Source organism: Trematomus bernacchii, unplaced genomic scaffold (assembly GCF_902827165.1).
Source record: "Trematomus bernacchii unplaced genomic scaffold, fTreBer1.1, whole genome shotgun sequence".
In the NCBI taxonomy this organism is placed as follows: domain Eukaryota; kingdom Metazoa; phylum Chordata; class Actinopteri; order Perciformes; family Nototheniidae; genus Trematomus; species Trematomus bernacchii.
Genome location: NW_022987739.1, coordinates 12,260,340 through 12,280,490, shown reverse-complemented (window position 1 = coordinate 12,280,490; position 20,151 = coordinate 12,260,340). Strand labels below are relative to the sequence as shown.

Sequence of the window (20,151 nt, the reverse complement as noted above, 5' to 3'; positions counted from 1 at the left end):
GGCTCTGGATCAAATTTGTCACTGTCTGGGGGCTGCCAGCACACGGCACAGAAAAGAAGAGAGTGAGCTTGGGCATGTTTCATGTCTCAGTCTTCTTAAATACAAGCTACCCAACTGCTGACCCATCTGTCTGACTTACCAAGCGAACACACACCTGCGGTCAAAGCAGGCATACTGTCAGCAGTCCTTGCGTGCTGTGTGTGCACCGACTTATACTTCTATTATTTCAGACATCACAATCTCGATTAACCTTCTCTCCAACCTTCCTGAATATGCATTAGGTAGTAGCCGTTTCATTTTCTTTTCGAAGTAATTCAGGGGTTCAATTTCTCACTGAGATTGCTTCAAACGGACATGGTTACTTCAATTGACTCAGGTTATACCCAATCATAACATAATGTACCAAGCATCATTACAATGTCTATCTGTGTAACGTCACATTCACAAAAGATACCTGGGAGATAAATCCCTTGTTTAGTTTTGACAAACACTCAGGAGTTCATCCTACTTTGATCAACTCTTTAAGTGTCATCCAGTGCTTCTAATACTTGTCAGGTAAACGGTTAAACTAGTTTGTGAGGCATAAACAGGAAATAACACATATCAAGAAGGAAGCCACTGCAATAATAGCCAGGATGAGTTGCATGCTGTACTTTCAGTTTCCTGGCAAGTTTGTTAGAAAATAGCTTCGCCTGAACACACTGAAGATAGCAAAAAGAAGCTAGCAGATTTGTCCTGAAAATAGTTATGTCTGCTGCACCATTATGTTGCTGAATGTAACCAGCTTCTGTGTTCCGGGTCTGCAGTACTCTCAATGAAAGCCGCTCTCCATTCGTTTGGTGCTCAGTCACACTTTGCTGCCGTTCCCCCCCGGCTGTCGGAGAGAGGAGCAGAAATCATCCTCCCAGTTCCAAGACTAAATCACATCACTTTTTCATCTTGATAGTGAATTGAAGAGGACTCACTCCGTCTTATTTTATATTGGTTTGCAGACTTGTCTTATTTTAGCGAACCAAGACTTGCTATAATTGGACATACTGAATTTCTATTGAACCTTACCTTATGTGCACCCTAACAAAATGCAAGTTATGTGGTAGGCTTAATGTAGATTAAGTAGATAACACTACATAGAGCCAAGGGCAAGTTGTATCCACAGAAAAATCCTCAAATGTTAAATATTTTTCCCAACAAACTAACCATGAAAAGATGTCGAAATGCCACTTTAGTTTAACACAAATTATTTAACAACTGTTGTAAATTCCCCACCACATCCCCAATGATAACCATTCTACCATGCGCTGCCATTAGAGGGCAGCCATCTTGTGAGAGTGTTCTTGCCACAAGTGAGATTAGTGGGCATTGTTTCATCGCAGTAGAAATATTGCTGACATTTACAACAGAAAACCTCCTCGTCAATGCACCTGCCATAAAGGGTTGTCTAAAAACTTGAAAGACAGACAGGTTTTTATGTATTTACATTCTTAAGATCATCTTTCTGGTTATTGTTGTCCTAATCAGCCATTGTGTGATTAAAGCAAGCATGAAGAATTTGGGATAATCAAATGTTCTCAGCCACTGTGGTTTGGGTCAGTCAGGTCAGACTAAAATCTTGTGTTGTTATTAGTACTTGGCACATCAATGTGTCCACTGATCCATAGAGATTCCCCAGGCTCGAGGTTTTCTATGGCTCCAACAATTTAGCTTCATTAGGAGCCCAAGTATACTTCAGGGCTCATTGACTGCCTGCCTCGGGGCGAGTTTTTGTTTTCCCAGATCTTATGCATCTCCAATTCTGTTTTCCTCCCCTAATTAAGATTTTATATGATAATAAAGTGTGACTCGTCCTGGCCCTTGAGGATTGCAACAGTCTCCATAACATCGTTTAATAGTTTCATAAAAATAAAATTAGCCTTTTATATCTTTTTATAAATGAAAATGGCACATTTTGCCTGGTACAATCAGTGTAATAGCCATGTCTTGTTTTTCGTTTATAGTTTCCTGGCATGTAGCTGTTTCCGCTAAAGGTTTCATGACGATAACAATCAGCTGTATCTATGCTGCTCACCCTCTGCCCTCCCTTTCTCTGCTCCAACACCCTCCACCCCAACACCATATCTTAATGTTTCCGTCTGTCAAGTGATGTCTAGATGAGATGTAGGCAGGATATTGTTTTGCTGTGGAGGGTGAGTCGCTGTGTTTCCAGTAATTGAACATAAGGCTCTCAGTGCAGCTCCTGCAATAATAGGGCCAGAATGTAATAGAGCAAGCGAGGCAAAAAAGAAAATATTCGTTGTTTGTTTCATCTCCCTGTTTTTGTTCCCTTCATTCCCAAACTTTCTGCTGTACCTGCCACTATATCCAGCGCTGTGGTTTCATGTTACAGCTCCTTCCCTCTCTAGTCAGCACAATGATTCATTGACCCGTCATTTGAAGGTGTGTGGAGGCACCTTGAGGTGTGAGCGGTTATGAGATGCAGCTATCGCTTACCTCTGAACTATCTGCACATTTACCATCTATACACTTCCATATCTAACAAAGTCTTATTACCTGCCATCTTTTAATCACTACCATATTTTAGCTTGATGCAATATACAAGCCCACGAGACACCAATTATTGGCCTCTCGCCCTTTCACTTATTGCCTCAGAGATGTAGATTAAGGTGCTGTATCATCCAAACCTTTTCAGTGCAGTTGATATCTTTCAACATAAATTGCCCTATGTCACTTTAATGCTCTAAATTTGACCAAATAGATCACTACAAACCAACAGCAAGTTGTTGCTTCTATTGCACATTTGTGAAAAAACACCTTTAACAAAGATTATAATCTGTACTGACAGCAGAAATTGGGCTAGGCTTGGATTAGCTAACAATCTGACTGGCTCTATTCACTTTTTCACACATACAGTGCTTCTCTCACTCCACATTTAAAATAATAGACACATTCTTGGGGAAGTTCATTACAAACGTGTTATTCATATGAATCTTATCATAGTTTCTCTAAAACATTTCTAAAACTCAATATAAATACACAAAAATAAAATAACTAATCTTCTTGTACTCCTATATGTAGACAAACAGCAGAAACCTACCACTGTGAATAGGATAACATGGAGTTTTCCTCATGTGTTACCTACAACCTACATTCATCTTTTCCTTCTCTGCTTTTTTCTTTAGTGTACCTGTCGTAAAGACATGGTGAAGATCTCCATGGACGTGTTTGTACGCTGCCTGCAGCCGGATCGCTACGAGCTGTGGAAGCAGGGCAAAGACATCACGGTGTTGGACCATCTAAAGGCCACTGGGCTCAGCTGCCCTGAACTAGAGCGCTGGAGGGAGCAGCGTGTCAGCCACAGAGCAAATATCCTGCGAAGGTGAGAGGGCAAACGGCATAAATTATCCAAATGATGAGGTTTTGATACACATTTTCACACAGATATGAATATACAAATCAGCACATTGGCTCTCCGCTCAATTTATTAATTTGTTCTATGTTAAATTTACAAAGGATCTAACAGGATATCACTCTGTCTGTTGTCTTCGATACCAAACTCTGATGCTGATAAGGCACCGGAGAACGGCTGTTCTAATTCCCCAGACATGGTTTTAGAACCTACCCCCCAAAATCTACACGCAAGACCACCGTAGTCTGTTTAGAGAGGCAACTCTCAGCGTGGCTTAAAACACCAGCTGCCGTTGTATAACTTACCAAAGGACCTCCAACACATTGCATGCCCGACCGTCGGATATCAACGGAAATGTACAAAGCGGTTTTATTGGTTTTTCACAAAAATAGAGGATTACAGGATACAAATCGTAAAAGAAAATACAAAGTTTATATGAGACACAAGGACAAACCCAAAAGCCCCCCTTTTCTCTTCACACATAATCTTTTATCACCTTCCCCCCTCCTCCCTCTTCATCAGGTGGTTTCCCTTTTACTGTCTTTAGGTAAGAGGGAGGTTACATAGTTCAGCTTTTACTATTGAACAATTTAAAATGTAAAATATAAATTAAACAAAATAAATGATATTCAATTTGAACAAAAATTAATAAAACAATACATATGAAAGCAGAATACTTGGACAATGTCATATATGGAATTAAACTTATTTTTGCTCAATCAAAAACAGAAAAACTACATTTCTTTAATTGTTTTAAGTAATAAACGTATTAACTACTATCACTAAGTTCTGATGGTGTTGGAGCTGAAAACGGAATGGAGGAACACAGTTCACTCTCTTCCTGTACACAATGTTCTTAAGCTATCTTGCCGCGATCGTAACTGTCCTCAAGATGTCAAAACCACAACGCCTTCTTTCTTAGCAATTGGTTTAGAGACTTACGCGTTGCCCAACATTAGGTCTGACGTGTGAGCATAGTTTACAAGTTCAGCATGTTCCAAGTCGGGTTTCAGATGTAAGAGATCTCTGGTTTGATGGAAAGTAAGTATTTCTCAATCTAAAGCGAATTATAAATGTAGGTAAAATGATAAACTTCATAGAGGCAGGCGAGGTCTGTCACGGCCACTTAAACAGCAGATCTGTCAACAAATTCATTTAAACATTTATTGGTCTTTTGGTCACCTCAGGGCCATGCAGAAGATGAAGCAACTTCGTCGTCTGAAGCTGGAGGATGTCAAGGTGCTGGCAGAGGAAGGCATTGAGCTGAATGCAGCGGAGTACCAGCGTCAGGTGGAGGAGCGCGAGGCCCAGAGGAGGCTGGACCGAGAGGAGCGGCTAGCCAAAGAGGCCATGATGACGCTGGAGGCAATGGAGCGTGAGGAGCAGGAGGCTGCTGAGGCCGCTGCTAGAGCAGCAGAGAATACAGATATAGAAGGTGAGACGATATTAGCAGTAAGAAATGCAGTTTGTTTGTTTTTGTTAACAGAATAAAAAAAGAAAGGTGAGAGGTTTTTACCAGAATATGGGGCTAGATTAATATTGACATAAACAAAACCCACATAGTTGCTTTATTTTGAATTTCAGGTGTTTCTGCAGATTCTCTTTAACTCTCTGCAGATAAAATATAGATAACTTGATTTCAGAGAACACTGAGGATGAACCCTTCCAAAATCAAAACTCCGGTTGTTTATCACTTTTTTTACCATCTTGAAAGTTTTTTTATTTTTACTGTTATGTTAAAATGCTTATTCACTTAGCAGCTCAAAAAAGATATCAACTATGGCATAATACATTTTAACCTAAGAGTCACTGTTGTGAAACTGTATAGATGTTAGGTAAAGCCTGTAAAAGTATTCAGCTCTTCTCTGCGTATCTCTGCTTCCATTATGATTAGATTCCTCCCTGTGTGTCTGGAAAAGTATCACATTTATTATTTTTTATGTCACCCAAACTACACACAGCCGGTTCTCTGTTTGACACAACGGCCATCACGACTCTTCTGAAGTATTTTTTCTTCACATGTCTCTTTGCCAGAACAAGAACCCGAGGCCAAACCACAGATCCTGGCAGATGACACTGAGAAAAAGAAGCAGAAAAAGCAGAAGAAGTTGACAAATATGAACGACCCCACCACTGGGTTTCAGGAAGCCTTTGCACAGTTTGCCTCCTCCAGCATCAAGAAGTCAGAAAACAACATGGTCAGTCATCCAGAGCTAGAAGTGAGCGCTCCCCAGGTAATTAGACTTAGACTTGCGTGTCAAACATGGAGGCACACTTTAATTGATACTGCACACATAGGAAAAGACATGAACGTCTACATTTGAATTGGTTTCCTGCCACAGTTGTAGATTAAGCCAGTTATTCATATTGATAAAAATACTCCAATTACATTTCTAGAAGATCTTTAAGTGTCTGAAACTAATTTGAAGTGTAGACAAATGTATAGCTGTACTAACAAAACCAAAACATTACATGTATTTGCTGCTGCATAATACAATGTTAAAAGGACTAAATAAAAAATGTAAAAATAACACAATATGAAACAATCTTGGGATTTTCCAGGCATGCTACTCCAAGGTGAAGATGCCAACGGAGGTAAAAAAGAGCAGACGTCACCCCCTCAGCAAGCCCCCCATGCGCTCCCCTCTGTCCATCATCAAACAAGAACCGACCAGCGACAAAGGTTTGTGGCTTTGTGTTTGTCATTGAACCTTTACTAAATCATAGAGGTGTTATTGTAAATATATTCTAATTTCAAATTGGAACCATTTCATGAACAGTTTTGATCCTGTTTTTGAGATGCAAACCGACTAGGATTTGATACATCTGGATGTTTTATACAGGGACACGCTGTCAGTTGCTTGACATGGAATAAAAAAGGTAGAATGTGTTAATTATAACAGAATAATAACTCCCATGAAAATTGTTATATTTAACAACGGAGATTATTCTCTTACATTTACCAAAAACATGACCATGTCAGTTGAACCTGGACACTGACTATTATTTATCCATCTTTTTTCACTCTAGTCCACATATCTTTGATCCCACTTATTATCCCTTCCATTACAGTACTTAAAATGAAGAAGTTACCTTTTTTCTGATAATTGATCTGGAGAAAGAAAACAAACGGGACTTAAGCTCCCTCTGGGGATAATGGAATCAAGGCCTCCTCTCCATCCCCTCCCTTCTGTCTTTTTCTTTTCTTTTTCCTGACTGACACTTATTGATCCGGGGATCATGACTTCCAATTACCTGCTTTCAAAGTCACTTTAAGTCGGCAGCAGGGGACCCGACTCAGGGGCATGTCCTTCAGAAGGGTGGATGGGGGAGAAGGAGGAGAAGGAGCAGGAGAAGAAGGAGACGGCTGGTGGAGGGAGAAAACAGAGAGTTAAGGGCCAGCTTGTGAGGAGTCCTTCCTGCCTTCTGTCCGGGGTTTAACAAACGGTCTGGATCAGTAGCTTCAGGAGGCTTCACTGCAAAATCTATTCCAGACCCTCAACAGCAAGTTGTTGATGCCTGTTCCATTTGTGTTCATCCGCCAATTATATCAGGAGTGGTGTGTTGTTTTGTCTGGAACCGAATGTGCTATTTGTGTCTCTCGGCAAGGACTAACTCTTTAAAAACATTGTGTTGCTTTTCCAAAAATGCTTCTCATGCATTTCAACGAAAAACAAATCGCCAGTAATGAATCCTCCAACATCTCTTTTGTGAGTCACTTTCTTCAGATTGTGTTTGTTTTTTCTTTTGGAGCAGCGCATCTTTAATGCATTTTATTTCCATCCCACAGAGCCGTCCTCCCCAACGCAGCTGGACAGCGACATGAAGAAACAGGAGCACCTGTGGCAGAATCACTCACCCAACTTCCTGGCAGAGAAGGCTTTCAATGCAGCAGTGGCAGCGCTGCAGCCACACTGCGCTGTCTGCTCCCTCTTCTGTCCATACCCCGAGGTACAGCACACTGCAGCAGACGCACACATGTGTCCGTGGAGTAGAAATAGTAGTTATAGTACTAGTAGTTCCACAATGTGTAGTTGTATCAGTTTAACAGGTTAGTCTTTGGTCAGTCAGTAGTTTTGGTTACACTATTTTAAGTGCTGGAGCCTGCAACGCGTGCTTGGCACCAGAACAAAACATTTAAGTTCCTCAGTGTTGATGTTCACATTATTATATTTATAGTTATCACTATAGTTGTTGTTCTTGGTCTGGACAACACTTAACTGTATAGTTACCTGTATAGTGGGCCATACAAGTAATGATTTTTACCTTCATGCTCTGTATAAAACCCTGTGAAGGCTGACCAGTAACCAGCATCAATAAAATCCACTAACTGTATCATCTTCTCTCCTCCGGCCTCTCCAGCCACACAAAGACAGTTTTGCAGGCAGTGAAACCCACCGCGCCTCCCTTCCCCGTCGAACGCGTCCTCTGGTCCCAGAGATGTGCTTCAGCGTCGGAGCCAGCAACACGGAGCCTCCACCCACCAACTACCACATCGGAGAGGATGGAACCAGTCCTCTGCTCTGCTGTTCGTCTTGCAACGTGCAGGTTCATGCAAGTAAGTCCAAAAAACCAATACGAATTTGATTGTAAAACTTGCAATAGGGGAGTAACATAAGAGGACAGCTGTCACAGTTTGTACCCGTTATAAAGGCCTTCCTCTTCATATGTTAATGTTGTTGTTTCTCTAAGATAAGCAATGAAAAATTAATCTGAGCACAACAGAAAGCTGTAAATGAAAGTCAACATTTGCAGATTGCAGGAAGCTTTGCAGACATACAGACAGACACACAGACACACACACAGACAGACACACAGACACACAGACAGACACACACACACACAGAGATATACAGCTTTTACACTGCAGCTCCAGGAAGTACAGTCACTGTAAGCCTTCTTCCTCTAAATTAGCTCTAGTTCCTTCAGGATTCATAAAACCTGGTTTGAGCGGATGATAATGAACCATCATAACCAAGGTTGTGTCAATAATACAATGCATTTCCCAATGCTCAAAAGTAGATGTTGGATTGCATTGGTGATCTTCAACATTTGTCCCCTGTATTTTTGGTTGAATTGTAAAATGGATAAAGGGGTAAGAGAGCAACCTCAGGTTTAGTCAGGTTGTAAAGGATGGTAAAAATGGTGTAAATCTGCATTTTGTCATTTAAAAATGCATTTAGTAATCAATATGTTTTGTAATGTTTAAATGTAATATAAGTCGAGTGCTACGGCTGCAAACATACAACTAAAATACTGCTGAAAAGTGATGTTTTATTCTTATCAACTGGGAGACTCAGCTGTAGACACGCTGCTTTGTTTTATTTATGACACTGTTGGTGTCACGCAGCCCGTACACCACTGACAGGCTTTACAGACAAACTATACTGGGTATTTCACTTCTCTCCTCTGTTCACAACTTTTTTTTTTTTATCCCTCAACCTGTGAGAATTGTGTTGGAAAAATAGGAAAGACTGGAATATGAGACTCAGCTATGCAACAACTGACTGCACAATTCCCCTGTTGCCACGCTGAGGGAGGATTCCTAGTTTATCCCTCCTTGACTCGGGTTGAACTAAATAAGAGAATGCTCAGGCAGCACAAAAGCCTTTCTGAAGGCAGCATGCCATAAACTACCCAAGCTTGTTTTTGCTCTGCTTATCCCATTTAACAATTTATCACAAAGAATGACGACTTATAAGGGAATATGGCTTCTGTCAAAGCAAAGTGGGTTAGGGCAGTCAGCTTGTTAACTTTGTGTTTGAGTGAAAGAGCTCTGGGATCTCTGTGCTCTACTTCTACTTGCTAAATGTTAACAACACCTGTTATCTTGACTAAACAAAAACATATTTTATTTGGTTGTTATTGAAACATATTTCTTATGAAATGGCATTTTAATTTTCCGTTTTTTCAGTAGGCCTATATAATGAAAGAACGATATATCTGCTTGAGCTGTCTCACACAACCCATCATTCCAAAAAAGCAATCAGATGAATTACAACATGGACTTGTGCACAAATGCTCAGTCAGAAACACACACACACACATTCCCCCACACACACTTACAAACCCTCCTGGGTTCTTATTATCCCCAAAGCTGGAGTGCACCTTCAAAAAGGCCAGTTCATTAGTGATCCAGGGATAAGCTGAGCTCAGCTGGGGATGCAGCGCTGCTATTGATAAGAGGACGTGAAGCAGAAAGAGCTCCTGTCAAGAACACCAGCTCTGCGCTCCGTTTCTGTGCTCATCATTGTTTTGGAGCAGACATTCAACTAAAAATCATTCAACCCTGTCTAGGTGTGACATGTATGTACAAGCCTTTTTGATTCAGAACCTCAAATTGGTGATAATGACAAGAAGATTGTGCAGGTTAAATAGAAAGTGGTTAACAACAGCTCTGGTGCATAGGTTAAAAAAAATACACTTCATCTAGAAGGTGCTTCCAGAACATTAAATGCAACATAATCTAAATAGATACAAAACCATTCATCTGTCCTCTCTTACAGGTTGTTACGGTGTGAAGACGGACTCAGTCAGGGAGTCCTGGACGTGCCCCAGGTGTGCAGCGGGAGCCTGGACCGTGGTAAGTAGCAGCACTGCTGTCTGCAACAACAAAAAAACACCACAAGTCCAGAAAAACTGTTAAGTCCTCTACTGAACAACAATATTTGAATTAAACAAAAGTATGAGGGAATAGGTGAAGTTATTTATTTTACTTTTCGTTGACTGGACCTGCAGTGAAGCAGTCTTGCAAAGTCTGGTTTGTCAAACATGTTTTGATTACTTTACCCAGCAGCTATAGCAAAACAAACTCAAAGTATAACCCTAGAAAATGCAGAATTAACTGTTTCCCTCACTGCCTAAATGTAATACTTATTTTCTTCTTTTTTTCAGGAGTGTTGTCTCTGTAACCTGCGCGGAGGAGCTCTGAAGTCCACCATTGACAACCGGTTAGTAGCATATGCTTTTTCTTTTTTTACCCGTTTTATTTGTGCAGAAACACCCTTGATGACAAAAATATATATGAAATGTTTATTTAATTTCCAGAGGGTTTCTATCATAGTTAGTTTTATTAAGTCTGACAATACAGGTTTTAAAATACTATAGGTATGATGTGATCTATATACACATATTTCCAACATCTGATCTAGTTCATGGAATACTTATAGAAACACATTTGTAAAGTTATCACTCTCAATACAGAACACGCATGAGTTTACAATAATTGACCCCAGCATTCAGTGAAGAGTTATCAGCCTTGTATATCTGGTTGTGCTGCTTATGTTGGATCTTCCAGAGACTGAAGTGTGTACGGTCTCTCTCTGTCACCAGGTGGGTCCATGTCATCTGTGCCATCGCTGTGCCTGAAGCCCGCTTCGTCAACGCCAATGAGAGGGAGCCGGTGGACGTCAGTGCAGTTCCAGATACACGCAAAAATCTGGTACGTTTATACAGACACGAAGCAAAATTGAATTATCTCTTAAGTGTGAGATCAGACAGGCAGGGGTCAACATTTTAACCTAAGCAAGAACATTTGAACAGTCACTATTTTCATCCTCTCTCTCAAAAGTTACTTTCTCACATTCATTTTGTCTTGTCTCGGCGTTATAGAATTCTCTTTGCCTCCCGGATCTCCTTTCCCCACATTTAAGCAAATTCCTGACTCCTGCTCACTGTGTCTGTCACTTTCCCCGTTACCCACTCTCTTTCTTTGGTGGATGGATAGATTGGGTCTTTGCAAGCTGTGGAGGACATGGGGTAAAACATATGTGCTGAGGGGAACGGCTGAATAATCAGCTGTCATTTCTCACTGCGCCAAATGAACTGAATCGATCTCGTGGGCAGGAGGCAATTTCCCCATTGCTGCCGCGTCTTTGAACACACCACATCCCCTCCATCCCTCCTTCACAGTCTCTGCTCCATTCACATGATCCCACTTCACAGGCAACAGCGGTGCTTGCTGATGCATTATCACAAATCTACAAATAATGTCGCCTCTCTCCCTCCCCTTCTCTCTGAATAATCTATCAAAGACAAGCTGGGTGACATTTGCATCTGAGTGCTGTCAAAGCAGGTTTCTCTTCTTAAAAGGCCATGAGAAGACGCTCTGCGGTATAATGATTCAGATGACTGGACTGATCAAATGTGAACACGCACCCTTGGAAACCAGTTAATTTTGCACTGTCTTCAGCAATCTGTGTTTTCCCTGCATCTTTGAACGTTTAGTTTTCAGGCACTGAGCGATTTCACACACGTTGCTTTTGTCTTAGTTTTTTTCCAGAGTTTCCCAGCTACAGTAACGCTGTGCATTCCTCAAAAATATACCTTCCCCAAAGGTAGTGTTGCATCGTGCACCTAGGGGCGCTGCGGTATCTGTTCGTTTTTAGAAAGCAGCCGCAAGCTAGAAAAAGCAAGCCGCTTAAATAAATCATTGTACGATTTAAAAAGAAAAAAAAAAAAAAAATGTTTTCAAATTACAATTCCAGCTTCATTCTCCTTTAGCATGCAAACACACATAAACCATAACAGTGACACATACTTTATCAGTTATTATATTATCTTATTCTGCAGAAGATGGGGCCACAATTTATTAATTTAAAGTTTTACAAATGGCTTAAATACTAAAAAAGTTGTAAATAAGTAAGTTCGTTTTTGGTGTCTTTCACAATCTTACCAATTAGAGATTAAATATAAATAAAAAGACGGCAATGTGGTGTCAGATATCACATACATCTTATGTTATCTGCTGCTGCGCTCCTGCCTGTTGTGATTTTCAGCGGAAAAGTCTTAATCATGCCAGCCTGTGAAATATCCCACAGCAAAGCTCTGTAGAGAGATGTTGTTCCTACAGAAATGAAGTATTGACAGATTAATAAATAATTTGTATTTCTTATTGATCAGCCATACGCTGCACTACAGATGCTCACAGTGTGATTTGTCATAAGGAGGAGGATAGAGAAGAAGGGCTGAGTGAGGGATTGGGAAGTGTGTGGTGATAGATAATCACAATAAAACAGGAGCATAGAGAGATAGCAGTCACATAAGATGCCTCTGCCGTCCAAGCTTATAGTCTGTATGTTAGATCCAAGCATGCTGTCATGAGTTAAACATTTATAATTCTCTTATCAAATGTGTTTCAAATGTGTTTCATGGCAGGTGATTTCTTAACAGATAAATGTTTCTATTAGGATTTTGAAGGAAGATAATGCTTCCTCCCCTTGTGTATTGAGAAGATAACTCGGTTTGAAAGGCCAAATTCCTTTTCATGCTGTTATTCTCTTTCCTCGCTGCACCCCGGCTTTTCATCTCTCCACCTTGTTCTCTCCGTTTTAGCTGAGTAGAGGAACAAATGAGGGATGGGGAAGGAGAGTATAAAGACAAAGGGGGGTAGACATGGAGGGTTGAAGGATTCAAAGTGAATTGAAAATGAATAATGAATGTTGAGGAGTCCTGTGTGCAGGCTGGCACATGTCAAAGTGGAGAGTAGACCAGGTTCCAGGCCAAAGGGAAAGATGTGCTTGGCTGGTGGTCATTTCACACTCAGGCTGTGGGGATGGAGAGAAGGGATTTTAAAAGGAAAGTGCTCCAAGGGGAATAGAAAATTCCTTGTATGATTGTGCAAGAGTAGTTGAACAAGTGATGCAAGACACCAACGAGAATGGAAGGGGGGGGGAAATGAAAAGAATGGTTGAAAAATGTTTTGAATGTCATAGTGGTGTTTCAGGCAGCTGCTAATAACAACTTTGTCTTTACCAAAGTGTTGACATTTGCAGTGGAAGCTGGATGAGAATCCCACCACGCTACTGACGCTGATGACGCATGTTCTGTGAAAAACTGAACACATCCATTATGTTTTTTAATGAGTAGAAAACTATTAAAGTAGAAGAGGAAAATGGTTACACTCCACTGTATTCCTCCACGTCTCTTTCTAAAGATGCCCTGCAATTCCAACGATTTCAGTATGTGCCAGAGTAGAAGAGTCAAAAAAATCTTTAGGGCTCAACTGCAGAAAGGTCTAATACTCCTCAATCCGTGCAAACTTTCTACAATTCATCTTCCAATTTATGTGTTTTCTATGCTTCTCATGGTTCTTATGAATATAACAGCCTCAGTAGGACTTGTTATTCTTGTCGTGAAAGCCCCAACATGATCACATCTCCACCATGGCAACAGCAGGCTCACTGAAACACTAGACTGAGATCTGCGCCCCGGAGGAGGATCTGTTATTGTGAACACGAGTGTTTGAACAGTTATCAGTCCCTTCTGTGTTTTTCCTTTTGGAATAAACTAAACTTTTTCTATTCACAGACACAGAGAGAAAACCTGTAATCTCATATAATGAACCACATTATGAATCATAACACCATAAGTACTCATCCTTCGATATCAATGAAAGTGAATGCAGTAAATACTAAATAAGCTCAGGAGCGCAATTGGAACCGGTCTGCCACCTGAATCACCAACTAAACTCTTTGTTTCCTATTTTCTTTGTAGAAGTGTGTATTCTGCCATGGAAAGACGGCCAATCAGAACCGCGGCGCCTGCATCCAGTGCTCACAAGAGAACTGCGCCACCTCCTTCCATGTCACATGCGCACAGATCGCCGGAGTCGTCATGACACCAGCCGACTGGCCCTACGTGGTGTCCGTCACCTGCAACAGGCATAAAAGATTCCCTCCAAAGGTACCTGCACATCTGGATCACAGTCAGCTGTTCTGTGTAACATTGAACCCCAACAAAGATTCATGATTTACTTTTTTTTTTAGTATGACTCATTTTCTGAATTTGATTGAATTTCCTGCTGTGATTCATGGTGTATGTGTGGGTGTTAATTATTTTTTTAATTATCAGTGAGCCTTTTTTTGATATCTTGTAGAAAGAGTGTTTTTTCAAGCAGCAATCTCAACGACTTTCATTTAATTAAATGTTGCTTAAGCTGCTGTCACACAAGGAGGGAACACAGTGGTGATTGAGGATATGGCCCACTGATGAAAAGTATTACAATAATTATATACATGCAGTATTACAAACTAGACGTCTGAGGCGACATTTCCAACAACTTGAAACTCATGTATCAACAAGTGGAAATTCTAACCCAACAAAGCCTGAAGCCTGTTGCGGCTAAAAAAAAAATGTACATGTTATTGAATCACCTCACTACATAAGAGAAAGCAATAATGCAGATAGAACACTTTAGTTTTGTTCAATGCAATCTTTGGTCTCTCTTATTGTTTAGGTTTATTCATATGGGGTTTTGAACCGACCCAGAATGAAATCTAATGAAATAAAGTTAAATGTGTTCCTCAAGGATTATCTGAGTGCTGTTTACAATATGAACTGGATGAGCACAAACATGGATCCTGTCTTTACCTCAAAGTATCCGTCTGTTTCTCCCCTTCAGCCTCGGACATCCCTCAAAAGCCAGCAGGGTCTGAACCTAGGACAGAAAGTGATTGGCCGTAACAGTGACGGCTGGTACTACCATTGTACACTCATCGGCATGGCAACACAGACGTTCTACGAGGTCAACTTTGATGACGGCTCATACTGTGACAACCTGCACCCAGAAAACATATTGGTGAGTTATATAACATACAGCTCAGTAATACACCTACCTGTGTACTGTAGCAGACTCATAACCTGAACAAACATATTTCCCTTTTGGTTTTAAAGCGAGATTATTAGAATATCCTAGCAACTGTTCTATATCTCAATGCTGGAGCGTCTTTGCAAAATGAAAATATAACGGCTTATAGTGAATGCAAACAACCTTTAATGACTCACTGCCACAATCATAACTGTAATTATAGCAGCAACAGCGGAAGTGGTGGGTTTTCTGTGGAGGAAGGAGAAAAAGAACCAGAGAATGAAATATCAATAATCTAAATACTGTAAACACTTACTTTCTTACAGCGTGTGCTAGATAAAAGTAGAAAGTCTTCAATCATAAGTTGTTCAAGTTTTAAAAGAAAAGAGTTTGGGAAATGAAACTTGCAGAACTCTTACTTGTGTTTTCTTTCTGCCATTCTGTTCTCCCTTTCCTCCACATACTCTATTGCCCTCCATCTTCTTCCTCTTTGCCTACATCCTGTTTCTCTTCCTCTCCCCCTTCAGTGTCACGACTGCCTGCATTCGGGTCCTCCTGAGGTGGGGGAGTTGATAGTGGTGGGCACATCTGACGATCAGATTATCAACGCTTCCTTTGTCAAAGAGCACTCTCACAAGTCCTACCAGGTGAGGAAAAACACAAATATTAGAGTCTAATGTGTGACTGGATGCTCCCTACTCAAAGAATAATTATAATTTAGATTTTTAATTGCACATTTGACAGGTAAATATCACATTTTTAATCCACGGCTGTTCAAGAAAAGACTAGATTTGTTTGTATTTTCCAGCTGCAATGTGAGTAAATGTATGAACACTTCCTACCGTAAAAAAACAACATTTTTAAATAATGTTATATATTCAGAACAACATTTTCGGCGAGTACTCTGAGCAACAACATCACTTACATCTTTCATCTGACGCTCTTGGTGATTTGAAGCCGTGAACTGTGGGTAACACGCTGCTCCGTCTCATTTTTTTGCCATCCTCTGGTTTGGTTCCCCGGTTCTGGTATTTATCATTAAGTGTGGAAAAGCTCGGCTGCCCTTGTAGATGGTGGCGCGTTTTGATACAGTGTGGCATTAAAACATAAAGTGGAGGGATTTGGCATCAGTGGTGCATGCTGGGAAATTTATGGAGCAAATATGCAGAGTGCTTACTGAGTGGAAAATGCAGAATTGCAAAAGACGGTTCTAGGACTGGTGTCAGAGGAGGCCATCTTAAAAGTCACTTACAGACATGGATGCTGGAATGCATTAGCAGGCTAGGTTAAGTGAGGTTGTTAATCTTAGATTTTGCTGTGAAGCTGGATCTGTGAGCACATCTGTAAGCGCTTTTTCTGACACATACACACAAAGAACAGAGATGGTGTTTATGGGGCTGCTTCACAACACACACTGTTGCTGTAAAGTTATTGAACCTTGTCTGGCTTATGATGTCTCTGTGGAAAAACAGTTAAATACATTCATCTGAAACGAGCTTTCAAAAGTGTTTTTGTTCATTCAGGTTAGTTTAAAAGAATATCTTATACGTCTTAGTTTTGTGTTCTTTCTCACACAAATGGCATATCTGTTGTTGCACCAAAAAAAACAAATGTATTGTGTTTTACAATGAGTTCCTCTTCAGAAAGTAAATCAGCGTCCCACCTTGCTCAGCTCCATGTGTACGCTGGAGGCTGCAGTATGAGAGTCCTGTTAGAGACAAGAAGGGCTGTTCAATTCAGAAAAAGCCTCCAGCTGGACTCTATGTCAGGGACACATCCCTGACCTTGTCCTTTTTTCAGGTTTTGTCGCTTTTTATGTTTTAAATGCTTAGCTGATTCTCACGTCCCGTCAGTAAGCAGCTTCAGAGTTCACGGCTGCGGTCAAGGATGTTTGTTGGTGCAACCATTTGTTTTGCTCAGGTGAGCTGAGACCCATCTGTGACTCTCTGGGTGCACGTTTGTATATTTGCTCACTAAGCCACCCATCATCTTTTCTACGCACAAATGTATCTTCCTCTGATATAAAGCTACATTTCCCCACAGGGATCAATAAAGGTTTGTCTTGCCTTGTAAAAATCACCATGCTGATGTAGCCCTTCGTAATTCTTATGGGTCGAGTTCAGTGTATTTGGATATTTTCCAAGTGTACCTAGGTTTTTACTTTAACTCAGGAGACAGTTAGATATGTGAATTTCATATTTCATCGTTTTTTTATTTGATTTTTTCCAGGTTGAGTTTCAGGACCAGAGTCAGCTGATACTTAAACACTCAGAGATCCATCTGCTGGAGCATGAACTCCCGAAGAGGGTCCGAGCCAGACTGGTCAGTATATAACAGAGATTCTGCTTCCTTACCTGAACACACACCTTTCATGTTGTAACAGGATTTAATAAAAAGACACCTTAGTTTGGCAGATGTTTGCTTTGGCTGACACAAAATATTCATTAACTTTTGCCTCGGCTATCAATTTTGTGTGTGCTGAAGGGTCTCCAAAGAGTAAATGTAAAATGAGTAAAAGACCTAAGTTATTCAAACAATAAATGGGTACGTTCTACTTCTATTGTGCCAAAGGCAGCTTATAACTGCTAGCTTGGTTAGCAATAAACTGAGAGGACAAGATAATCAACAATCACAAAATGGCTGCTTTAATATTTTAGTGCACTATAGATAATACAGTTTCACACAATTGTATTCGGACTCTCTGAAATGGTCAAACGTTAACTATACAAAATCAATAGAAAGCAATTTTAGACACAAACAGCTGACCATCCCAATGTTTCCTCAGTCTAAGTCTGTGCCTGTCTGTTTTCAGGCCATCCCTGTACCTCAGGTGGGGGTTTCATCCACAGATGAAGCCCAGGCAGCCAAACGCCGCTGCCTCCCGTCAGGCTCCGCCTCGTCCACACCCATGGAGACCACCAATAAACCCTCCTGTTCCCTAACTACAGCTGCTGTAGCATCGCGAGGAGCAGAACATCTCAGTATTCACACATCACAAACCTCACAACCTTTACCCCGGTCCACCATGACCCTACACAAAGCCCCCTCCCACACCAATGGTATTCAGATGGACGTTGAGACCCCCATGGACACCAGCGTGGCCCTCACAGACGCTCTCACGGAGTCGACCCTGGCCTCAGATGCCATGCTGACTCCGCAGCCAAACCCCTTTTCAGTGGACGTTTCCTTCATGGAGAGCCTCCTCAATTCACATTTCCATCAGGACAGTAGTCCAGGACCCCTGTATTAAAAACCTCCACTTTGTTATTACTCGGCCAGTGGAGGCTGAGCCAATAGGAAGTCGCTAACTGAGGTGGATTCACTGAGTGCTGGAATTATGGACTAAAAACATTTCCTCCACCGGCTCAGAGAGCTCAGGGCGGAGCGAAAAAAGACACAAGCACTCTTTAATGCATGCTCCTTTTTTATTCTTTGAGTTAATGTATTGCGGTGGTGCTCTGAGGTAAAAGGTAAAGGATTATTATTTTTTTGACATAATTAATATAATTTGTTGTTTTTCTACGCGTTTTCCATTTCTGGTCAGCTGCTGTGCTTCCCTTCTCCAGTTTAATATGAATACTTCTCTTAGTGGTATCAACTCCATACCTCGGTGCATTAACTCGATGACGGCACACTCCCATTGTCTTTTGTACAGAAAACTAATTATTATAACGGCCTCTAAGCATTAAGGCCCCTTTTTGAACTTTTCTTCTTCTTTTTTCTTTTTGAAATCAAACAACCAGCAACAAATGTTCTATTTTTCAATCGGGCCGCTTGTGGCTTTGGAACTGTGAGGTGGAACTAAAGTGTTCATTTTCCATCGGATTGCAAAAGGGGGGAGAATGGGGTGAAAAAAAATGTATTGTATGGGAATTCAGTATTTAAATGTCTTAGTCAAATATCGATATAATTATTTGTAATGGCAGAAAAATGTTGAATGCAAACACTAATAGATTTGTTTTCAGGATGCAATGTTTTTTAAAGATGTGTCACAGGTGAGACCTTTAGTGACATCATTTAATCTGACATTTGGCAGCTCCACTCTTTTCACCTAAATCTGTCTCAGGGTTCCTACATGTGGAAAAAATGTTGCTTTAACATCCGAGTCTTCACACAGTTGAGGAAGGACAGAACAGCCGGAAAATATTCATCAGCCGTAATTGGCTCATGAATAACCCGTTGCTGATAATAGCTCCTGTTATCATGTTGTCCACTATTATAGGTAATGTCTCTCTATGTCTTCTTTCTCCTATTAGCACATGATCTGGTGAAACAAATTGAAGTAAATGTTAAGGATACAAGTCTGGAACATGTATGTTATTTGAAAATGTGTATATGTAGGAACCCTACAATCTGAAAATATGATGTTCTATGATTTGTTTTCATTGTATGTACAAGTCAATATTGTATATTAAGTATCTTGTTTTTGTATTACCCTATCCTTATATTGTACATTTTCTTATTTTTAATTCATAAACTTGGCCTATTGAAAATATTAATGAGTGTATTTTTTACACATTTCAACACGTGTATTATACTCAGTTTGCACCAGTAAATACATCTTTCAATTTGCGGATATGGCCGCGCTTTGCTTCATGGGTGCTTTTAGAGACATTAAACTACTGATGGACTGATTTCCCAACACTGTCACCTTGTACATACTGAGGCCATGTGTATTGTGAATCAGATTTGTAAATGTTGCACATATATACTTCTCTTTTTTTTCTTTTGTCTGTCATCAAACTGCAATGTTGGGGCACAAACTTGTTCCTGTATCCAAATGAAATCCATCAAGAACATTTTATTTCAGAGGGATTAAAGTGGGTTGCTAGTCCACAGCTGTTCTGTGTTTTGTGTTCAAAGAGATTTAAAGGGTAGTGGGGGGGTCAAACTCCACTGACTAAGGATGGAAACTCCATACGGTAACTTCTAATACATTTTCATTATTAAATGTCACAACAATGCATGAACTGTTAGGTATTGCGAGTCAAACACTTCAGAGACATGTATTGTATTCATCTGAGACCTATAATATATTGTTGCGTGCCATAAACCCCTCTCTTTTAGCCCTGTTTCAAAAGTGCTGATTCTGTGTCTGTAGCTTTAAATGCAAATGAGCTGCTGCTGGCCACGCCCCTTTGCAAGATGTTTGGTTTAGAAA

At 40.6% G+C, this 20,151-nt stretch overlaps 1 protein-coding gene across 1 annotated transcript in view; it reads left to right on the top strand.

Moving 5' to 3' along the window:
- Positions 1-19,824, top strand: part of kdm4b (lysine (K)-specific demethylase 4B) — a 46,553-nt gene extending 26,729 nt beyond the window's left edge. The window contains 14 exon segments of the mRNA XM_034147245.1: positions 3,177-3,373; positions 4,591-4,838; positions 5,438-5,637; positions 5,966-6,086; positions 7,194-7,354; positions 7,766-7,961; positions 9,910-9,986; positions 10,298-10,353; positions 10,736-10,844; positions 13,898-14,086; positions 14,805-14,981; positions 15,518-15,637; positions 17,220-17,312; positions 17,803-19,824. Coding sequence (XP_034003136.1) covers positions 3,177-3,373; positions 4,591-4,838; positions 5,438-5,637; positions 5,966-6,086; positions 7,194-7,354; positions 7,766-7,961; positions 9,910-9,986; positions 10,298-10,353; positions 10,736-10,844; positions 13,898-14,086; positions 14,805-14,981; positions 15,518-15,637; positions 17,220-17,312; positions 17,803-18,240 — 2,382 coding nt within the window. The 3' untranslated portion in view covers positions 18,241-19,824.
- Positions 19,825-20,151: the final 327 nt, after the last annotated feature.